The sequence below is a fragment of the Sus scrofa genome, chromosome 7 (genome assembly GCF_054392235.1).
Source record: "Sus scrofa isolate SSC_HxYL_T2T_F1_AM1 chromosome 7, Sscrofa_HxYL_maternal_Yorkshire_Landrace_v2.0, whole genome shotgun sequence".
NCBI classification, from domain to species: domain Eukaryota; kingdom Metazoa; phylum Chordata; class Mammalia; order Artiodactyla; family Suidae; genus Sus; species Sus scrofa.
Genome location: NC_139389.1, coordinates 110607947 through 110628948, shown reverse-complemented (window position 1 = coordinate 110628948; position 21002 = coordinate 110607947). Strand labels below are relative to the sequence as shown.

General features: G+C 51.2%; 1 protein-coding gene across 2 annotated transcripts in view; it reads right to left on the bottom strand.

Moving 5' to 3' along the window:
- Positions 1-21002, bottom strand: part of ESRRB (estrogen related receptor beta) — a 186052-nt gene that overhangs the window by 152831 nt on the left and 12219 nt on the right. Inside the window, exon 1 of one of the 2 annotated variants that reach the window (XM_021099542.2) lies at positions 10832-10921. The exons of the other annotated variant lie outside the window; for it this stretch is intronic. Coding sequence (XP_020955201.1) covers positions 10832-10893 — 62 coding nt within the window. The 5' untranslated portion in view covers positions 10894-10921. Of the gene's footprint in view, positions 1-10831; positions 10922-21002 lie in introns of those variants that run through there. 2 annotated transcript variants of the gene reach the window in all.

Genomic DNA, 21002 nt, shown 5'->3' with positions numbered 1-21002 from the left:
AAAGGGGTGTGAATTTCAGGTACCTCTGAAAGAGGTCAGAATGTGGTGTGGGGGCAGGGGCAGCAGGGCGCGAGGCCCCCAGCCAAAGAGCTGGGACAGTGTCCAGAGAGGGCGAGCATCATGCTCTTCTGAGAAACGCCTGGTCTCCGGCCCCAAGAGGGTGCAGCTCAGAGCTGGAGACCCAGTCCCTGCAAGAGAGAAGAGGAGGGAGTGCCTCACGTCAGGGATGCTGGCACACGTGGATGAAAGGGGGCCTGGGCAACCTGGATTAATCTCAATGAACCCACCAAGCAGCTACCACCAAGCAGCTACCCGGCTGCGGACGGGTCTTCGGGGGCCACCGCTCCAGCCCTGAGAGGACGGGGAGATTACCCCCATTCTCGTGAGGAAACTGAAGCTCAGAGAGAAGAAATGATTGAACACCCTCCAAAGGGCACCAGCATTTCAACTCGGACCCAGCTCCACCTTGCATGCTACTTCTGTCACCCCTAAGCCAGCAGACCTCACCCAAGGCAGTTTGGCAGCCCTGCTGCTTGGCACCTCATTTGCCACCCCCTAGAGTCCCCTGAGGATATTCAACACTGCTGAGCGGAAAACTCACCTCGGAAAGCCGGAAAGCCGGGAGGCTTCGTCTTTAGCCTTTGATGATGTCAGCTGTCCCCAGGCCCTAAATAAGGCCACTCACCAGATGGTGGGAAGGAAGGAACAGCAGGCAGGAGGGGAACACAGCTACCTGCACACACATCTCAGTTCATGGTCATGGCTAACCCTCAGGTTCACAGGCAACAGAGCCCAGAGAGGTTAAGCTGCTCCGTCTAAGGTCACAGAAACTGACGTGCAGCCAAGGACCAGGCCATAGGAGTCCAACCCAGAACTTCCTTGCATTTTCGATGATGTCATTAAAAACACTGAGCAAAAAATGAAATTCAGAGCTAAAGAAACGAAAGAAGCATGGGTCAGGAGCACAGGGCCTGGAGACAGGGATTCTTGCACCTGTCCACCTCCAGGCCCTCCCCTCCCCCTGCCCCCCCCCCCCCCGTCCCCTGTCCCCGCAGTCCCTCTGAGGGCTGTTATCTGAGGCCACATCCCCTGCCCCTGGATGTCAGAGCCGGAGCGATTTCTTCTGTGTTGTTTGGGAAGGACGCGCTCCCTGGGTGAACGGCCACTCGCCAGCCCCCGCTGTCCTTTCCCTGCCTCCAGGGCCCCCCACCCTGGCCCCCCATTGTTATCTGTCAGGACACAGTAATTAGAGATGTGGCATGCTTGATAAAGATTGCCGCCTGCCCCAAGATGGAACTGCCCTCTTGGACGTGTCTAATTAAAGTCCTGATTGATAAGATGAAGAAATCCCGCCCCAATGGATGTGTGCTGGCCTCTCCCCGCCTCAGCCTCTTCATTATGGTGGCGGGAGAGAGATATAAAGGACCCCAGGAAACGCTCCTACAAACAATCAATATGTCCTTTTGTGCGACGTGAGGGGCACGCGGTGCAGTCTTTTGAACGGTTCCCGGGGCTGTGGAGGCAGCCGTGCAGCTGGAAGAGCCCCCGTTGCCTCCGGCTGGCCAGGCTGGGGGCTGCTCCTCTGCTCCAGCCTGGGTCTGCCCAGGGGATGCCCGGCCAAGGTGCCAGGCTGGCCCAATTCTCCCACCCAGACTGTCTCCTCCACACGGCGCATCGCAGCACGGCAGGACCCCTGGCAAAGCACAGGACGTCACACAGCTGGACACCACACATCCTCTAGCAGCCTCAAGCTGGATGGGCACCAACACGTACATTGAAGGTGGAGCCTGGAAGCCACTTGGGCTCCCGCTACGGGGCGCTGGTGGAAGGGGGAGAGGAGGTGATGCCCGTCACCTTCGAATGCTCACCATGTGCTGGACATGTCGCTGAGTGAGTTCGTTATCTCATTTCGTCCTCACAACCAACAAACCCTATCAGGTAGCTATTATTACCCCCATTATAGAGGCTGGGAAACTGAGGCATAGGGAAGGGAGGTTACTCGCTAAAAGTCACCCAGCTGCAGCCCCGCTTTGATGCCAGAGTTCGTGCTGACATCCACGATGCTACAGAGTGGAAACGAACAACGGTACCCAGATCATACCCTCCTTGGACACACAAATGTTATTTTAAAGAATTTTTAAGAGCCCAGAGAGGGAGTGCCCATCGTGGCACAATGGAAAAGAATCCGACTAGGAACCATGAAGTCGTGGGTTCGATCCCTGGCTTCCCTCAGTAGCTTAAGGATCTGGCGTTGCCGCGAGCTGTGGCGTAGGTGGCAGACATGGCTCAGATCCTGCGTTGCTGTGGCTGTGGAGTAGGCTGGCAGCGGTAGTTCTGATTTGACCCCTTGACTCCTAGCCTGGGGACCTCCATATGCCATGGGTGCAGCCCTAAAAAGCAAAAAAAAAAAAAAAAAAAAAAAAAAAAAGCCTAGAGAGGAACCTACTACACTCGTGATACTTGTCACTGGGGAGGGAGGGGAATAATGGAACTGGGAAATGGGCAGAAAAAGAGTCACTAACTTACCTGAATTGTGACTTCTGCTATCAAACTTGAAACATATATAACCACATATTCTCAATCATCAATTTGAGATGGTAGATACATACTATTTTCTTTTCTTTCTTTTCTTTTTTTTTAACAAACAAACCTATTCTCTAGAGGAAGATGAAATAGTCTATACTCTTCTCTCCCCAAGTAGGAGAGAGTATGGCTCCGGCGTTCTTGTAAATACGCTGCAGTTTCCTCGCTGGCTCTGCCGAGGACAGGCAGCGTGGGGCTGAGGGGCGCCCTCTGGCTATGAGAACACGCAGGTTCCTGCAAGGGGCCATCACCCCGGAGCCATAGGTGACTCTGGTCAGGTGTACCAAAGGCTCATCCCAGCTCCCCTGGAAGGCAGGGCTGGTGCCAAGGTGGTAGCTGGGGGCCGAGTGGCTGGGCACCCAGCACTGCCTTCCTCCAGCAGCCAGGCCGGAGCCAGGACCAGGGTCTGATGGAATGACATAGTGCCAGACCAGCTAATAAATAGAAGTAATTTGATTAGCCTTCTCTAACTGGTGATAAGATCCTGACAAACCCTTTTTTAATGCGTTTCTGGAGCAGGATGAAATTGTTTCATTCGGAGAGTAGGGCCCCCCGGGAGTCGCCTTGAAGCTCCTTTAGTGAGAGGTAAAAATATGCCAATCATTAATGAGGGGAGAATTACGGAGACTTTAATACAATCAGAAGAGGAGCCCTCAGGCAGCTCGGGAATAAAACATGCCCTTAAATCCGAGAGAGAGGCGGCTGGAGGCAGGAAGGAGGAGGAGGCTACAGAAGCACAAATAGCCTTAGCCCTGTGGCCCGTGTCCTCAGGAGACCCCGTGCCACACACATTAGGGATTCCTACCTGCTGGTGAGCGGGAGACACAGGACAGAGTAATAATGAGGCTGTGTTCATTGAGGGTCCCCCGGGTACGGTCTCCTCAGAACAACGACCAGGATCTCATAAGTTCCTAGAAACGCCAGTGATTGACGGAGGCCTGCTTCCTAGTGCAGCTGTGGGAACAAGAGCTTTGAAAAGCCCTTTTCTGGAGGGACGAGAAAGTCATTGGCATTGTGGAGAACTGCAGGTGATGGAGCGTCAGCCAAATGAAAAATCAAGCACCTGCCCCCCAGTCCAACACTCTCCCCATCACCTGCTTCCTAGAAAGTTCTATGGATTCTGCCCACAGTACCATGGAAAGTGAGAAGATGACAAGGGAGGTAAGCGGACCAGTCTTTTTCTGGAACGCCCTCAGTCAAGAGGCAGGGGCTGGAAAGAACAGAAACACTACCTCTGGGTACACTTTCTACCTGCCAGTGGTTTTCACAAAGCTGACCAGGGCAGCGGGGGGAGACTGGTTCCATGGTGGAATCCTCCACCTCCACCCACTGGACAGCTGACCTCGGCCCCATGCACTGGACAGATGGCCTCGGGGCCACTGCAAGTGGTTTCTGTCTCTCACTGACACCCTCAGTGAGTGGCATAAGGGAGTGGCCGTCCATCCTCGGAGGTTGACGGTCCCGTGGCATCTCTTTCGATACTTCTCACTGCTCCACACCAGCTACCGGCCTCCTTGCTGTGCCTTGAACACACCGAGCCCATCTCTACCTCAGGACCTTTGCACTTGCTGTGTGTTCCCTATGCCTGACCTGCTCTCCTATAGATGTTTGCAGGGCTCCCTCCCTCACCTCCTCGAGGTCTCTACTCAATTCCAGTAAGCGCCCTTGACGCCCTTGCTTTCCTATTTCTCCATGCACTTACCTACTTAATGTACTACACGCATTTATTTTCTTAGATTTGGTTCTGTCTTGCTTTTATCTGCCCCCCAAGCCGCTAACACACATGAATGTAAGATCCACGAGGGTGAGGACTTGTGTGTCTCTTGTTCGCTGCTGGATCGCCACCCCCAGAAGAGGCTGGCACACGTGCCGGAATCCCTGAAGAGGGAGAAGGGTCCTTGGGGAAGTCTCCCTACTCCCACTCCTGCCCTGGCCACATGGGGAGAAGCATGGCCTGCTGCTGTCTGGCACCCCAGGGGGAGGACCAGGGAAGGGAAGAGAGGTGCCGGCAATGAAGTGCGGGCACAGGGTGAGGAGGGCAGAGAGCAGTGGGCTGGAGAACCCAGGAATCAGGACCTACGGAGTTCAAGGACAGCTGGGAGGCAGGTGCAGACTCAAGGGGTCATGGGCTGCCCATGGGCCTTTCTGTTCTCTCCACCTGAGACCAGCTCTCTGCCACCCAATTTCTACTACCCCACGTAAAACAACACTCAGAAGTCAGCCAGAGGCTGTGGAGAGCCTGGGCCAGGACTGCTGCTCAGTTAAGACTGGGTCTTAAGCCCTTGGACTAGGCCCTTCCCATCTCTGGTCTTTGGTTCCCTTGGCTGAAACACAAGAGCAGAGCAGGAGAGCCCCAGCACTGCCATCCCGTGATGGCTGGAGCGTGTGGCGTGCAGCCTAGATGTAGCCAGTCATGGCGCCCTGTCAACTAAAAGGCAGCAAGTTTCTGCGAACAGGGTGAAAATAGGTTTTTCTAACCTGTTTTACATAGGAGAGGAGGCAGCTTCAGAGTGACACATGTGGTTTAGAGCACAGATTCTGGGGTCAGACTGCCAGGGTTTATATCCCAGGTCTTCCTGTTATTTGCTGTGCAACCTCAGACAAGTGACTTAACCTCTCTGTGCCTGCTTTGTCCTCTGGTAAAATGAATTGAATAATAGTACCTATTCCATGAGGTTGTTGCAAAGATTAAATATGACTGTATTACCTGTATTGGCAAAGTGCTTAGCACCTGACACTTAACAAGCATGTGATAAATGTTGGTGGTTGCTCTTATTAATTCATCACACCTGAGATCAGAGCTAGCCTAATCCAGACAGGGGCTTCCTGGCGGGAAGTAGGTAAAAGCTCAACCTAGAAACCAGCCTCACAAACATAAAGCAAGGGGGAAGAAAATGGCCCAGTCCAAGAATTATGCAACAGAGAGCCAACCAGCCAGGAAGCATTTATTGAGCACCTGCTGCCTATAAGACACAGGGCACATATCAAAAGAAGCCTGGGACACCTGTTGGTTTGTTTAATCTTCTCCACCAAACTGAAAACTCTGTCCCTTCGCCACTGTCACTACAGCACCCAGCACAGTGCCTGGCACATAGCAGAGCCTTCATAAACGTCGGGGGAATAAATAGCACGTACACATTAGAGCGTACTGGCCCCCCTGCCCCTACAGCTTCTTTTACGCCTCCTACTACAGCACTTCCCATAGAGTGCAAAGGTTTATGGGCTGACCATTTGCCCTCCCCACTGGGTGGAGCAAGCAGGCACAGCACCTGGTACATACTGGGCGCTCAGAGGTAGGGAGGATCGATCGAGGGATGGTTAGAGGGCAGCAGGAGTGCCAAGGGAGTGGTGCAGACTTTGGTGAGGTGGGTGGAAAGCAGAGAGGGAGTTGCCTGATGGAGATTGCTGTCGTGGTTGCGTGCTCAGGGGAGGCTCATGGAGGGGATGGGATGCAAGCCGGATGGAAGGGTGAAGGAGAGCATTCCAGACTGACTCAGTGCTAAGTTAAACAGGGTGGGCTGGGACCGGCAGCCCGCAGAAGGTGATCCAATAGGGAACCAAGGTGCCGCTCTTTCAGAGAAGAGCCAGCCAATCACAGGTGCCACCAGGATGCGGTCAACCCAGAAAGCCAGCTCCATGTGCCCAACCCCAAGGCTGATAGAGGCTCAGAGAAAGAAGAATGTCTCCAGGCCTTGGAGGATGAGCAGGTAGAATCCTCTACAGCCTCCATACTCACGTGGCCCCTTACCCCCGTCCCCCCAACCCGTGGTTCCTTGTCCCTGCTGTGAATCAGCCGGAACCCTTAAGGAGACAGTCAAGTCTCTGCTACCCCCCACTTCTATCTGCCCTAGCCGATGGTCACACAAATGTTTCTGGTTCCCCCAACCCACTTTCTTTTTTTTGTTGTTGTTGTTTGTTTTTTGTATTTTAGGGCCACAGAGGTTGGCATGTGGAGGTTCCCGCTAGGGGTCTAATCGGAGCTACAGCTGCCAGATCCACAGCAATGGATCTACAGAGCCACAGCAATGCCAGATCTGAGCTGCGTCTGCAACCTACACCACAGCTCAAGGCAACACTGATCGAGGCCGGGGATCGAACCTGCAACATGGTCCCTAGTCAGATTTGCACTGAGCCACGACGGGGGAACTCCCCACTTGCCCTCTTTTGGAAGAGAGTCACCGTCCAGAGAGAATGACTTGCAGGGCATGGCATGGCCAGAGGCTGGGCCCACAGCTGGACCCTGTCTGCAGTTGGGGAGCAGCCTTGGCACCAGAATGGGGAATGTCTTGTGGGCTGGGAAGCCAGCCCCCCCTCCTGGCAAGCAGACCCTTCAGGGGGGCCAGCCAGCAGGGGCTGCCTTGCTGCAAATGACTCCCTTTGTCATTCTGTTTTGTTATGATTAAAAATGCATGTCGCAGGCGAGGCCCTGGAGTGGAACCCAGTTGAAAATTGAATCATTAATATTCCCCCTCCAGCTGATGTCCCAGCGCTTCCCAGACGGCTGTGAGTGGGAGGCATGCAACAGTTTCAGAGTCAGAGCAAGATGGGGAAGACTGAGGGCGGCGCCAGGCCCCCCACCAGGGCTCACACCCCAGCCCTCCAGATGGAAACAGGTGTCAGGCAAAGTCTCAGCCTCTAGAATTTTCTCTCCAGTTTCTCAGGCTCTGTTCATGTAGCTGAAAAGGAATCCAAGCTCTCCAAGACTGGGCGTGATGGTGGCCACCGGGCCGGCCTCCTCTGCTGCCCCTCACCCCTGGCTACCAGCCTTCCCACTCTTCCTTCTGCTCTTTGTTTTCTGCCTTGCCTGCTCTTCCTTCAGAGTTTTGTTATCCTCAGTTCTCTAATTCTTCTCTTTAATAGCTAACATCTGATAGGACTTTCTGCCTGCCAGGCACTATTTTAGATCTTTATGTTTATGAGCTTAATTCTCATAACAACTCCAAGGGATAGGGTCTCTCACGACCCCATTTTGCAGATAAAGATACCAAAGCACAGAGAGGTTTAGCAACTTGCCCAAGGTCACACAGCTAGCAAGTGGCTCCAGACCTTGTACTCTTAATCTCTGAACTTGTGCTGTCAAATGCAGCTATCTGTGGCTATTGAGCCCTTGAAACGCCATTAGTCTGAATTGAAAAGTGCTGTGAGTGTAAAATAGACACCAGAATTCAAAGATTATTACAAGAAAAAGAATGCAAAATTGGAGTTCCTGTCGTGGTACAGCGGAAACAACCCCGACTAGAAACCATGGTGTTGCAGGTTCGATCCCTGTCCTCACTCAGTGGGTTAAGGATCTGGCGTTGCCGTGAGCTGTGGTGTAGGTAGCAGACACGGCTCAGATCTGGCGTTGCTGTGGCTATAATGTAGGCCAGTGGCTACAGCTCCGATTTGACCCCTAGCCTGGGAACCTCCATATACCGCGGGTACGGCCCTGAGAAGACCAAAAAAAAAAAAAAAAAAGAATGTAAAATATCTCAGTAATAATTGTTACACTGATTACATGTTGAAATGATATGATTTTTGATATATTGGGTTCAATAAAATCTATAGTTTTAACTTGTTGATTTTGACTTTTTAAAAATATGGCTATTAGAAAACTTTAAATTAGCTGAGTGGCTTCCATTTGTGGCTTGCATTAGATGTCCACCGGATAGCACTGCTCTAGCCCACACAGATCCTAATTTAGCTCTCTCCCAGTTACTCAAGCTGAAGCTTAAATGCCACCTCCTCAGAGTGGCCTTGTCCATCCTCAGAGAGAGGCTGCCCCAAGCATCCTCTTACCCACTTGAGTAGCATTGGATCCCCCCCAGGCACATGATAGATGCTTCATAAATATTCGTTGTAAGAGTGATCTAGAAATTGGTAAGGAGGAGTGTTGGGATGGAGGCAAGGCTGGCTTTTTGATTTTCCTGACTCTGAATCTAGGGTGAGAGGCAGGGACCAAAGCTGCAGTGCCCCGAAACAATGACCACTGAGTTGCCTGGGGGGCTGGCTACCCAGCCTCCTACTCTCTGTTCTAGGAGCCAGATCAAGTCCAGGACCAGGCAGGCTCCCAGCCAGCACGGCCAGGATGCACCCCCTCATCCCTTGCCCCTGACCAGGGTCTAGGAGCCAGCCGTCGGGCCCCCCCAACAGAACCATACATAGTGGAGCAGGGCTGAGTGGGAACAAGGCTGGCCTCTGCCTGCTGGTCCACGTGGAGACCTCCAAGTCAGCCCCTGGAGAAGAGGACAGGATGCTGCATTGCCCAACCCCCTGGCGCCTCCCCCTCCCCATACCTCATAACCCCTTCCTGTCGTCCTTCAACTTGAGAACCTTGGAAGGTCCAAGATCAGCCTCCCCCAGCCCACTTCACAAATGAGGGAAAAAACAGGTGGAAGAAGGAGCAAGAAGATCTGAACCCCACCCCACAGCCCCTCACATGCCCCCCCATCCCTGTGTCTTCTTTTCATTGAGCTCTCATTGATTTACAATATTGGTAAATTTCAGGTAGACAATAATTTCTAAAGATTAATACTCCATTTATAGTCATTACAAAGTATTGACTATATTCCCTGTGCTATGATATATCCTTGTAGCTCACTTATTTTATACACTGTCATTTGTACCTCCTAATCCCACCCCCAGGTCTTTAAGAGCAGGCACTAGACAGCTGGAGGCCTCATACAGCCAGCACTGCTCTGCGCCACCTCTGAGCTAACTCACATGGGTAGGGGCCTTCATCCCCCGGTTATAGAAGAGGAAACTGAGGCACACAAAGCTGATGGAGCCACAAGGCGAACTCAGGTCTTCTGATCCTGCAGCTGACAATGCTAACAACTGGGTGGTCACCACTGAGCACTGAGGCCACAGGAAAGGTTCAGCTGAGGCAGGCTGTGAGGGGTCAGGCAAGGGCTGGTTCTTCCTATTTTTTTCCTTTTTAGGGCCACACCTGTGGCTTATGGAAATTCCTGGGCTAAGGAGTGAATCAGAGCTGCAGCTGCCAGCCTGTGCCACAGCCACAGCAACATGGGATCTGAGCCACATCTGCGACCTACACCACAGCTCGCGGCAATGCCGGATCCTTAACCCACTGAGCGAGGCCAGGGATTGAACCCGCATCCTCACAGAGATGACATCAAGTTCTTAACCTGCTGAGCCACAGTGGGAACTCCAAGGGCTGGTCCATTCCTAATGACCCCTGGCAAGTTCCACCTGGCCGGATTGGAGGCTGCAGCTGCAGCGGTGAGGGAGGAGTCTGGGAAAGCCTAGCCCTCTCCCTTTGAGCCCCTGGAGGTCCCTGTTCTGGTCCAGGCCATTTCCCTTGCGTTCCAGTCCGGCGAGCCCTGCCGACATGGCAAGCAGAGGGTTTACTCTAACCCCTACCCTTTAGGGCAGGGCAAGGCCACCCAGAGGCTCTCGGGCAGGGCTGCTGTCAGTGTTGATTTGAGGGCGCAAAGAATGAAGACGAAGCCTCAGCTGCCAGTCCTGCCCGCTATGGGCTGCCCTCCCCCTCCATTCCCAGAATCTCCCATGAGCCCTCAGCCAGCCTCCACATCCATCCCCCATCCCACAATCCTGTCTCCTTTCGGCCCCAGTCCCAGGATTCACCCCGTGCCTTTGCTCATGCTGTTTCCCCCACTGGGGACACCCTCCCTTCCTGCCTCTACGCCTGTACTTCGTTTCAGATGGAGGCTCAGCTGGAATTCCGAACCCTTCACAGAGCTGCCTGATGACCCGCCCACCGCTGCCAGGAAGGGCTGCCAAACTTGTACTCTGGGGGCCCTGCTCAGCGTGGGAGAAACGGGTCAGAGGGAGTGTGCCAGACAGAGCAGGGGGCAATCTTGGCTTGGGGCCACCTCAACCTCATTTTGGGGACACCCTCAGCCACCTGTGTAGCTGCTGCCGTCTGGGAGGAGTCTTTGAGTGGTCACCCATATTGTTCCGCCAAAAAAAAAAAAAAAGCACAGGGCAGCTCTTTGGGGAATTCTAACTGGCAACCCTCTGCCACTGTCTCCAGGCTGATGAGAGTCCAAGTCCAGGAGCTCGGCCCTTGGGAAGACAGAGGCCTGTCTCTGGGGGCCGCACTGCATGGCCCTGACCCTAAGACTTCTGGGCCTCGGCCCCTCAGGCTCTGAAGGGTAACAGAGCATTTGCTTCCCAGAACCCAGGGCTTCTTCAGAACTCAGGGCCCCTCCCTGCACCATGAAAAGTCTGGACGCCTTGCCACTTGGTGACCGCAGCCGAGGGGCTGGCAAGCCTCATCACTCACCCATCCTGGGACGTGGGTGCTGAGCCAGTCGGGAGACGGGAGTGAGCAGGTGCCTCGTCCATTCGCTCCTCTGTTCCCCACCCCTTGGCCCCGGACCCTCACCCCGCCCCGCCCTCGGCCCCACTCAGTCCCCTCCCCCTTCCCCTCCCTCCCTCCCCCGCCCCCATCTCCCCAAGGACAAGCAAAGTTATTACAATAATGAATTAGCCCGCCCGCTTACTGCCGCCACTGGCGAAGACAATTATCCCCCCGCACATCCCTAGCCGCTGCCGGCTCCCTCATAAAGACAGGCTTTGGGGGCCGCTTTGTGCTTTGATTGGAAATGAAGAGATTGCTAATTAGGGAACACCTGCTGGGACCCGGGCCGGCTGAACAATGGCAGGACCGACCGTGCGGCCACTGAAGGCTGGGCCGTGTGTGTGCCCGGGAGCCGCCGGGCTCCGGTGCCCACGGGGCGGGGGCAGAGCAGGCGAGAAGGAGAGCCCGCGCCCCTCGGGCACCCAGTGATTGAATCCAGCTCCCCATCACCCCCACCTCGAAGCCGTAAACAAAACCCAGACATTTTATGGAGCTTTTCACCTTTTAAAGGATGCTAATTTGTTTAGGGGCGGCTGTAATTCTGCCCGTGTTTGCATAGGTCGGTGCCTGGCTTGGGCTGTGCCGGGTTTGCGCTGTGCACAGCTGTTTCCAGCTGCGCAGCCAGTGTGGAGGAGCTCCTGGCCTCCAGCTCCCTGCAGAGGGACGGGGCTGGGGAACTGGCACCCCCAGGTGACCCGCCAGGAGTGCCTGGTGTCAGTGAGAGTCAGGGACAAGAGGTCAAAGGGGAGTTAAACCTGAGATTGACTTGATTACTTTTTCTTCAGCTGGGAACCGCCTCCTTCTCCTCACGCCTCCCTGGGCCCTGGGAAAACAAGTTCACTGGTGGCCCCTTTCCCAGAATGAAAATCCCATTTTACACTAGAGTTAGTGAGGCATGGTGGCCAAACAGATACCCAATTACTTTTTTCATAAATACCGTAAAATACTGGCTGGCGAGCTCCCAGCTCACTCTGCCACCCTTGGCCCGTGCTGAGCAGTCAGTTCCCTCTCCAACCTGACTTTTTAGTCCTTGCTCCCTCTCTGAACTGGAAAGTGTACTAAGCAACTATTGTGTGCACAGAGGATCACACACACACACACACACACACACACACACACACAATTTCTTTAGGACATTTTTTTTTTTAATATTTGCAACACATTTCCTGGCTCAAGAGATCTCAGTTCCAGCAGGAAGACCCATAACTGTAACTCTGGTGAAGCTGCAGGAGGGGCCACAGGGTGCATAGTGGACCAGGGCTGGAGAGGTGACTTCTGCAGAGGGAGTAGCCCCTTCTTCTCTGAGAAGGAGATAAATAGTCATAAATGTGTCTGCGCAAGCTGGGACACAGGAGTGCAACCCAGCCTGGCCCGTGTTCAGGAAAACAGGGTTTCAGCAGAGCTGGAGCCTGGGACTCAAGGGCAGTGAAGGGCAGGAGGGAGGTGGAGGTGAGGGCGGAGCCTGGGAGGTGTGCTGGTGGGGAGGGCTATGTGGGGCCCTGGCCATGGAGAAATATTCTAACTGGACATACCCACACTCATGCTCTTTGAAGCACACTGATGCTCTCATGTGTGGATTGGGGGTGTCATCCAGAGTCATGCAAAAGATGGGGGGAGGGGGCAGTTAAGTGGCCTCCTATCCACACACCTCTCTGCTGGTCCAACTCTAGATGCTTCCTCACTCACCTCTATCTTCTGCACTTCTGGTGCCTAAAACACGAGAATGCATTTGCCCACAGGATGGAACATTTGCTAAAATGCACGAAAATATCCTAGCAACCCCTCAGTTCACCCCAGGTGGCAACGGCCCTCACAGAGTTCTGTTTTCACCTGAGCCCTGGACTGAGAGTGATCTGAACACTCGCCTCAGTTTTTCCACCTACAGAATGGGGGAGTACTCATTACTCATTTGGGGCCTCCTACAGCATTGATATTCCATAATTCCACTAAGCACTGCACAGTGTTGAGATGCAATGCTTAAAAGTACAGGTGTTATCGGAAATAAACCCTTGCAAATATGGTCACATGATTTTTTTTTTTTTTTTTTGTCTTTTTGCTATTTCTTTGGGCCGCTCCCATGGCATATGGAGGTTCCCAGGCTAGGGGTCGAATCGGAACTGTAGCCACCGGCCTACGCCAGAGCCACAGCAACGCAGGATCCGAGCCGCGTCTGCGACCTACACCACAGCTCACGGCAACGCCGGACCCTTAACCCACTGAGCAAGGGCAGGGACCGAACCCGCAACCTCATGGTTCCTAGTCGGATTCGTTAACCACTGCGCCACGACGGGAACTCCTGGTCACATGATTTTTGATGAGGATGTCAAAACAACTCATTCAATAGAGAAACAGTCTTTTCAACACTCGGTGTTGGGAAAAGTGGATATCCACATGCAAAAGAATGAAGTTGGACCCTTACCTAACACCATACACGAATGTTTTCTCAAAGACCCCAATGTAAGACCTAAACCTATAAAACTCTTAGAAGAAAACATAGAGCAAAGCTCATGACACTAGATATGGCAACAATTTCTCAGAGATGACACCAAGGCACAGTCGATAAGAGGAAAAAAGAGAGACACACTGGAATTCATAAAAATGAAAAACTTCCATATATCTAAAGATACCATCACCCTACGGAATGGGAGAAAATGTTTGCAAATCATACCTCTGACAAGAGATTAATGTCCAGAATACTTAGAGAGCTCCTTAAACCCAACAACAAAAAGCCCCAAACAACTCAGTTTAAAAAAAGGCGAAGGTCTTGAATAGATATTTCTCCAAAGAAGATTTACAAATGCCCAAGAAGCATGTGAAAAGACACACACCAACTGTAATCACTGAGGAAATGCAAATCAAAACCACAAGGGGATATTACCTCCCATTTATTAGGATGGCCACTGTCAAAAAAAAAAAAAAAAAAAAAAGCAATGAAAAATCTAGGGCCAATAAGGGTGTGGAGATACTAAAATGATTGTGCACTGTCAGTGGGAATGTAATATACCACAGCCACTGTGGAAAACAGCATGGCAATTCCTTGAAACCTGAAGAATAGATTTACCATATGATCCAGCAATTCAGCTTCTGGGTATATACCCCAAACAACTGAAAGCAGGGTCTCGAAGAGTTTTTTGTACATCCTTGTTCATAGCGGCATTATTTACAATAGCTAAAATGTAGAAGCAACCTGAGTGTCCATTGGCAGAGTGGTATATACACACCATGGAATACTATTCAGCCTTTAAAAAGAAGGAAATTCTAATATATTCTACGACCTGGATGAACCTTGAGGACACTATGCTATGTGAAATCAGCCAGTCGCAAAAAGACAGATACTGTATGATTCCACGAATATGAGGTAATTAAAGCAGGCAAGGTCATGGAGACAGAAAAGGGAACCGGGATTGCCAGGAGCTGGGGGGAAAGGGGGGCAGGGATTTATTGTTTAATGGCTACAGAGTTTCACTTTTATAAGATGAGAAGAGAACTCGAGATGGATGTTGTGACAGTTGCACGGCAATGTGAATGAATTTAACATCACCTAAAAATGGGTAAGATGCTAAATTTTATGTTATATGTATTTTACATTTGAAAAAGGTGGCCCAAAAAAAAAAAAAAACAAAACAAAGCAAGACAACTACAACATAAAGTGTCAACCACTTAATTTTTTAAAAAATGTTAAGTTTTTGGATATGTTATAAACACTATGGTTCAAATATTTAAAAGCATGCTTTTTTAAAAAAAGCAAACACGTTAGAGAGAGACGAGGCTCAAATCTCCGCGCTGCACTCAGCAGCTGTGTGGCCTGGGACAAATGGTTTAACTCTTCTGGGCCTCATCTTTCTCACCTATAAAATGGGGGGAATCATAGTATGAAAAGGAAGAACACCAAGCAAGATGTGTGTCCGCTCAGTAATGGGACTTCCCCCTCCCCTTTTCCTCCCCCATCATCATCACAAGCTGTACAATTTTCCATGGAATAAAAAAAAAAAAAAAAAAAAAAAAAAAAACACACACACCTAGCTTAGTGTCAATATCCTTCAGCACAATTTAACAAGTATCTTTGTTTTCGGAGCCACCTGTATGACTTTCCCCTCTGGCTCATGTGAGAATGGATATTTTTCCAGGCCTGTCAGAGAGACATGGAAAAGCTGGCAAAGCCCCACCCCAACTTGGGGTCCAGGCCCCTAGTGGGACCCACAGGCAGCCACAGATATGAGAGACACAGGGCCCCTTGGCTGAGGATCCTTTGCCAACTGCTGGCACAGGCCGGGCAACGAAAGCCTCTGATGCTGAAGGACAGTGGGCCCTCTGCCCGGCAGCCGGATGGACCCCTGAGAGACACAGAAACACAAGCCCCTAACAGGTTGAAGGCACAGCTGCGAGGTCACCCAGCCCAGGCAACTGCCAAAAGCCAGGGCTGGGGTGCTGGAGATTGGGCCGATGCATGGTGGCTCCGGCAGATGGTGGCCGGGGCACCCCAGAGCCCGTCTTCTACCTCGAGAAGCAAACAGGCTCTGGACAAAGCTGCTGGCAGGAAGGTCCTGTCTTCCCCGACTCCATGTGTGTGGGGGCAGGGGTGGGCACAGCCAGAGAAGAAAGCTGTGTGGCTTTTTAAAAGTGTCATGGAGTCCCGACGGTCAAGGAGGAATGAGGAATTGTGCAGACACATCTCCTACCCTCCTCCCTCCTCCTGTGTCTATGAGGGAATTCTTGAGTCAGCAGGGTCGTAGCTTTGACTAATATTACCATCGGAACTCCCCCCACCCCGCTGCCCTGGCGAGTTTGCATCCATGTAAACCCTATGGTATTTATTGTCCGTGAACTTTAGCCACCAAGCCACGAGGAGGGCAGAGCTCCTGAGCCCAGCCCAGTCTGTGCTTCCTTCTGCCTCATCTCACTTAATCCTCATGACAACCCCAGGAGATAGGCTTTGACCATCCTCTTTGCGCATGTGAGAAAACTGAATGCAAAGAGACACATGAACTTGCCTGAGACCATGAACTGAAGACACAGCAGAGCCAGAATTGGAACCTGAGTTTGCCCTCATTCAAAGCCGGGGCTTTTGCCATCCCCTACGCTTGGGGTCCCTGCATGCATGCATGGGGACATCATCGTGTCTTGAAGTTCCCTTTCCATTTGGAGAGTGCAGAGCACAGGGCAGTGTTGAGAACAGATCTGCAGGAGCCACTCTGACTGAGTGTGTAAGGGAAGGCTGAGCGGCTGTCACACAGAACAAACGCCTGCATCCGTGAGCAGGATGTGAACATCTCTGTGTTCTGGGTGCGTGGATACCTTGTGGAAATCGGTGATGGATGCTAGACATGCAGAATGGGGGTACTTTTCTGCTGGGCTTCAAAGGACTAGGGCAGCTCCAAGGAAGGAGGCATCAAAATATCATAGAGTAGATGTGGTTGGCATAGGGCTGGGGTGAGGGGGGCATGACATCGCATGACAGTGGTGGATGGGAGGAAGGGATTGAAGATGGCAGAGGAGCTCTTGCAAGTGGAAGTATCAAGCTCTCAGAGACTGGGCTGAGCTGGGCAACCTGGGCTCACTGGGCCAGCACATCCTCAGGGACCCCAGTGTTTCCAAAATCAGATACATAAGTCCTACTGGTTTAGCGATGCAATAACATGGAGGACTAAGAAGTTATCCAGCCTTGACCTGAAATCCATCTTTTCTATTCGTAGGTCTGCAATGCTCTCACGCAGGCTAATGTGGGAGCCTCTGTTCCTTCAGTGTGAATTGCAGATACCAAGCCCTTGGGGGTTTGCAGTGGCCATCAGATGCAATAACACCCAAAAACCCCAGCCCCATACTCTAAGCACGGTCCCTTAGCATACACGGTTCCCTCCTCTGGTACTTGCTTCCCTGACACACATCCCCTGGCCTTTCTCTTGAGGAGCCAGATGCGCTACAACCAAGCACCAGCATGCAGGTGACCCAGCTCCCCTCAGCTAATTTCAAACAAACAAACAAACAAACAAAAAAAACAAACCAAGCCCTAAGAACTGATCTTCCTGTATGTTCTCCACACAGAGCCAAGCATATGGCCATTTGTTTTTTGTTTTTGTTTTTGTCTTTTTATGGCCACTCTTGCGGCATATGGAGGTTCCCAGGCTAGGGGTCAAATTGGAGCTGTAGCCGCTGGCCTATACCACAGCCACAGCCACACAGGATTCGAGCCACATCTGCAAACTACACCACAGCTCACGGCGATGCTAGATCCTTAACCCACTGAGCAGGGCCAGGGATCGAATCTGCATCCTCATGGATGCTAGTCAGATTCGTTTCTGCTGAGCCACCACGGGAACTCCTACATGGCCATTTGTAATGAGCGCTGCCTGATAAGAGGTAATGCCTACTTAGCCAATCCTGGCCTTTGGCTGAAGACAAATCAAAGGCTAAAAGTGTCTCCTGGAGGGAGCCTTAATTCCGTCAAAGGGACCTAGAGGGAAGCCATCCTTGTGGAAGAGGAAGAGGCTGCTTCTTGCTCTGCTTCCAGCTCCCACAGTGTGGAAGCATGAAGTGGCGAGTGATCATCTCTTCCTCTGCCTTTGGTGAGAGAGCATATAACTTAGATCCTGGCATCGGCATCATCAGAGCCCCAGTCTTTGTAACCTGCCGCCTTCAACTCCCAGGTGCTTTATAATGGCTCTTTCCTGGGCTCATCCTGGAGGGTGACAGAAACTCATTGTCTAATTCCAAAGTGACCCACTGGAGGTGGAGAGACAGACCCACTCTAGGGCCCTGCCGCACATAATCTCTCTGTAGCAGATGCTGTTGGGGCTCTGCTCAGGTGCCCTTGCCCCCCAGTGTCCCCATCCCTAGCTACTAAGGGCTACAGCCTTCTCCTGAGAATTGCCCTTGGCCAGTGGGAGCCCCCTTGGTCCAGAAGGGTCTAGGGGGTTACTCCTTCACCTTGGGGCAGTTCTCAATCAATGACCAATTGGCATGGGTGTATAACTGGCCAGCATGCTTGTCTCAAGATGAGACAACTCTGGTGTAGTTCATGCTCCAGAGCTGCCCATGGATCAGGCTGAAGCTAGACCCCAGCTGAATCCATACCCTCACTTAGTTTCTCCGGATATACTCCTTCAATACGTCTTTTGTCCAGAATGTGCATTTCTGGTTTGCTTTGAGGGACACTGACCAAAGATGCTCTCCTCCCCTGCCTCTCAGGAGTCTTCTCCAAACAGCCAGGTGACAGTGGAAACGCACAAACAGGAGAAATGCCGAAACATCTAGCAGAGACACTTGCAGAGCCATCAGATGACGAGGCAACAACTAAGGAAGAGATTCACCCAGTCTGGGGAAGATGCTGGCTTCTGATCTACAAAGGCCCCGGAAATAGGGGAGAACACTATTAGCCTCCCCTGGGTCACTCTTACCTGGAGAACCAGGGCCTGGGTCAAAGCCACAACTCAGGAAATCAATAGTTCACCCTAATAGTCTGTCTCATACAGCTGGAAACCCAGTGACCTCCCCCAAGAGCAACCATAGTCACGTCAAAAAATACCATCCCTCCAACACACCCAGAAGAACTTTCATATTCTCCCTTCAAAAAGAGATGGAGAATAAGAGACATTTAGAATCTCAGACAAGGCAGGAAACAAAGTCCCCAAGGAAAGCAAGAACTTCAGAGATGGAAAAGGTCTCCATTCAGCTGTCTAAGCAACTTCAAGGGTCGCATGGACATTCTCAATGTAACATGGTGGCTTAGGAACAAGCGGGAAGCATGAAACGTCTGGAATTATATCAGTTGACTATCAAATACCCATTAGCAATTCATCGCAAAGGCCAGGCAAGTGACCCCCACCCCTCAGTCACCCCCACCTACTGTATTCATGACACAGATTGCAGACTACGAACGTCCTTTAAGAGAAAGGGAAGCCAGAGGAAAGGCAGAAACTTGATGGAGCTGTCCCCATGGAAGGACAGGGAGATGATAAACATTTTGTCCCAAATGGTGACCACATGCTGGACTCCATCCAAGGTGGGGAGATATTATAACTCTGCTCCAGAATGCGATTAGCATTCCAAGAGCCAAGGTGGGCAGACAAAGAGGAGATAAAGTCACAGGAGGCTGGCAAGAAGTCTAACCATCCAAGGCTGTGGCATTGACATTGGTAAGAGGCCCCTCCTGCCTTCCCCACTCCCTCAATTAAAAAAGGAGTGGGATGGATTATGGCCGGTGTGGCCCCTACAAGAGGGAAGGACACACAACATCCCACAAGACATCAGGATGATCTTGATGGTAGGACAGGGGTGCAGCACCAGAGTCAAGTTTACAAAGCAGATGTAGCTCTTAGAAGACAAAGTCAGGACAGATGACACTAAAGGGAGTAAGGTGAGGGAAAAGACAAAACGGGAAACATCAGGGGAATAAAAACATTACCTGTGGGCTGATGGGAGGGAGGATAGAAAGTCAAAAATGGAAAAGGCCATGGAGAAGCAGATAAGGAACAGTCAGACTAAAGCAGGAGAAACAGGAATGTGCTTTCTGAAAGAGGACCCTGAATCACAGGAGTTTTGTTTTGTTCTTTTTAGGCCTGCATCCATGGCGTATGGAAGTTCCTAAGCTAGGGGTTGAATTGGAACTGTAGCTGCTGCCCTATACTACAGCCACAGCAACACTGGATCCACGTTGCATCGAAGAATTACACCACAGATTGTGGCAATGCCAGATCCTTAACCTACTGAATGAGGCCAGGAATCGAACCAGCATCCTCATGGATACTCGTTGGGTTCTTAACCCACTGAGCCACAGTGGGAACTCCCACAGGAGGTTTTTTTTTTTTTTTTTTTTTTGGCCACACCCATGTCATGTGGAAGTTCCTAGGCCAGAGATTGAAACTGCACCACACCAACCCAAGCTGCTATAGTGACAATGCTGGATCCTTAACTCACTGTGCCACAAGGGAACTCCCATGGAAGCTTTTAAAGTCTACCCATTTTAGCCACAGATAAAGTCCACATGTTGCCAATACAGTTACCAGCTCCTCTGGAAAGGTTTAAAATACTGATTCAGGGGAAAGACTGTAAGTAGTGGCAAAGGAGAGCTAAAGATGATTAACAAGAGAACTCAGCTGCTGGAAGCATCTGTGTTGTAATATTTATAAGGGTGCAGGGACTTGGGGAAGAAAAGCTAGGATTGTAGGATCTCTTGATGGGTCTGGTAAGGGGCCATCTGACACTATTCAAGAAAATAGAAACACTGAAACTTTGAAAATGTTAGGCCAAGTTCAGTGTTTATGTAAATGATACCAAAAAGGTACTTGTGTGGTTTTCATTGGTTGCCAGGTTGCACTTGGCACTGCAGTATATTGTGGAGGGTGACGCCACACCATACAACTTACTACCTGGGTGACCTTAAGCAAGACCCTCAGTGCCTCTATCTCCCCTTCTGTAAAATGGGAATGATAATACCACTTACATCTCTCAGTCCTTTTAGGGGCCAAGTAAGACATACTATGTAAAGTTTCCAGCAGATAATGGATGCTCGATAAATGCCTCTTTCCTTCTCCCGCACTCCGAGAGTAGCTACAGAGGTGGAACATGTGAAATAGCCAAGAAATGAGGCAAGCCGTAAACAATAGTGTAAAGAAGCTCTAAAGAACTGTCTCAAGGCAATGGCACGCTCCAGTACCAAGCAATGGTGCTGTTAACATGTGGTCAGATTATTGTCGGGAAGAAAAATGGAATCGTTCCCAATACAGCATAAAAGAGTGATGCTGAGAATTGTTTTAAGGCTTTAAATTCATAACGTGGTTCATCTGCAATGAGAAAACTGCTGGTTAAAGAAAAAAAAAAATGAGGTTTTAGGGGCTAGAGAACAAAGCATGCCCCCAGGCTCAATATGGAAATGACAACGACCCAAGACCACCTGAACTGTGAACGTCCAATTGTCAGAGCCGTCCTTCTGGGAGATTTTGGTGGAGGACTAGGAAAGGCTCGAGATCAAGGGTCCAGCATATAAAGGAATCACTTTATAAGTTTTATGAAATGGCAAAGACAGAAGTGAAGGGGGCACGAGGGATCAATAGAAGTGGAGTTAGGGACTTATGGGAGAATATTTTAGAAATAAGTT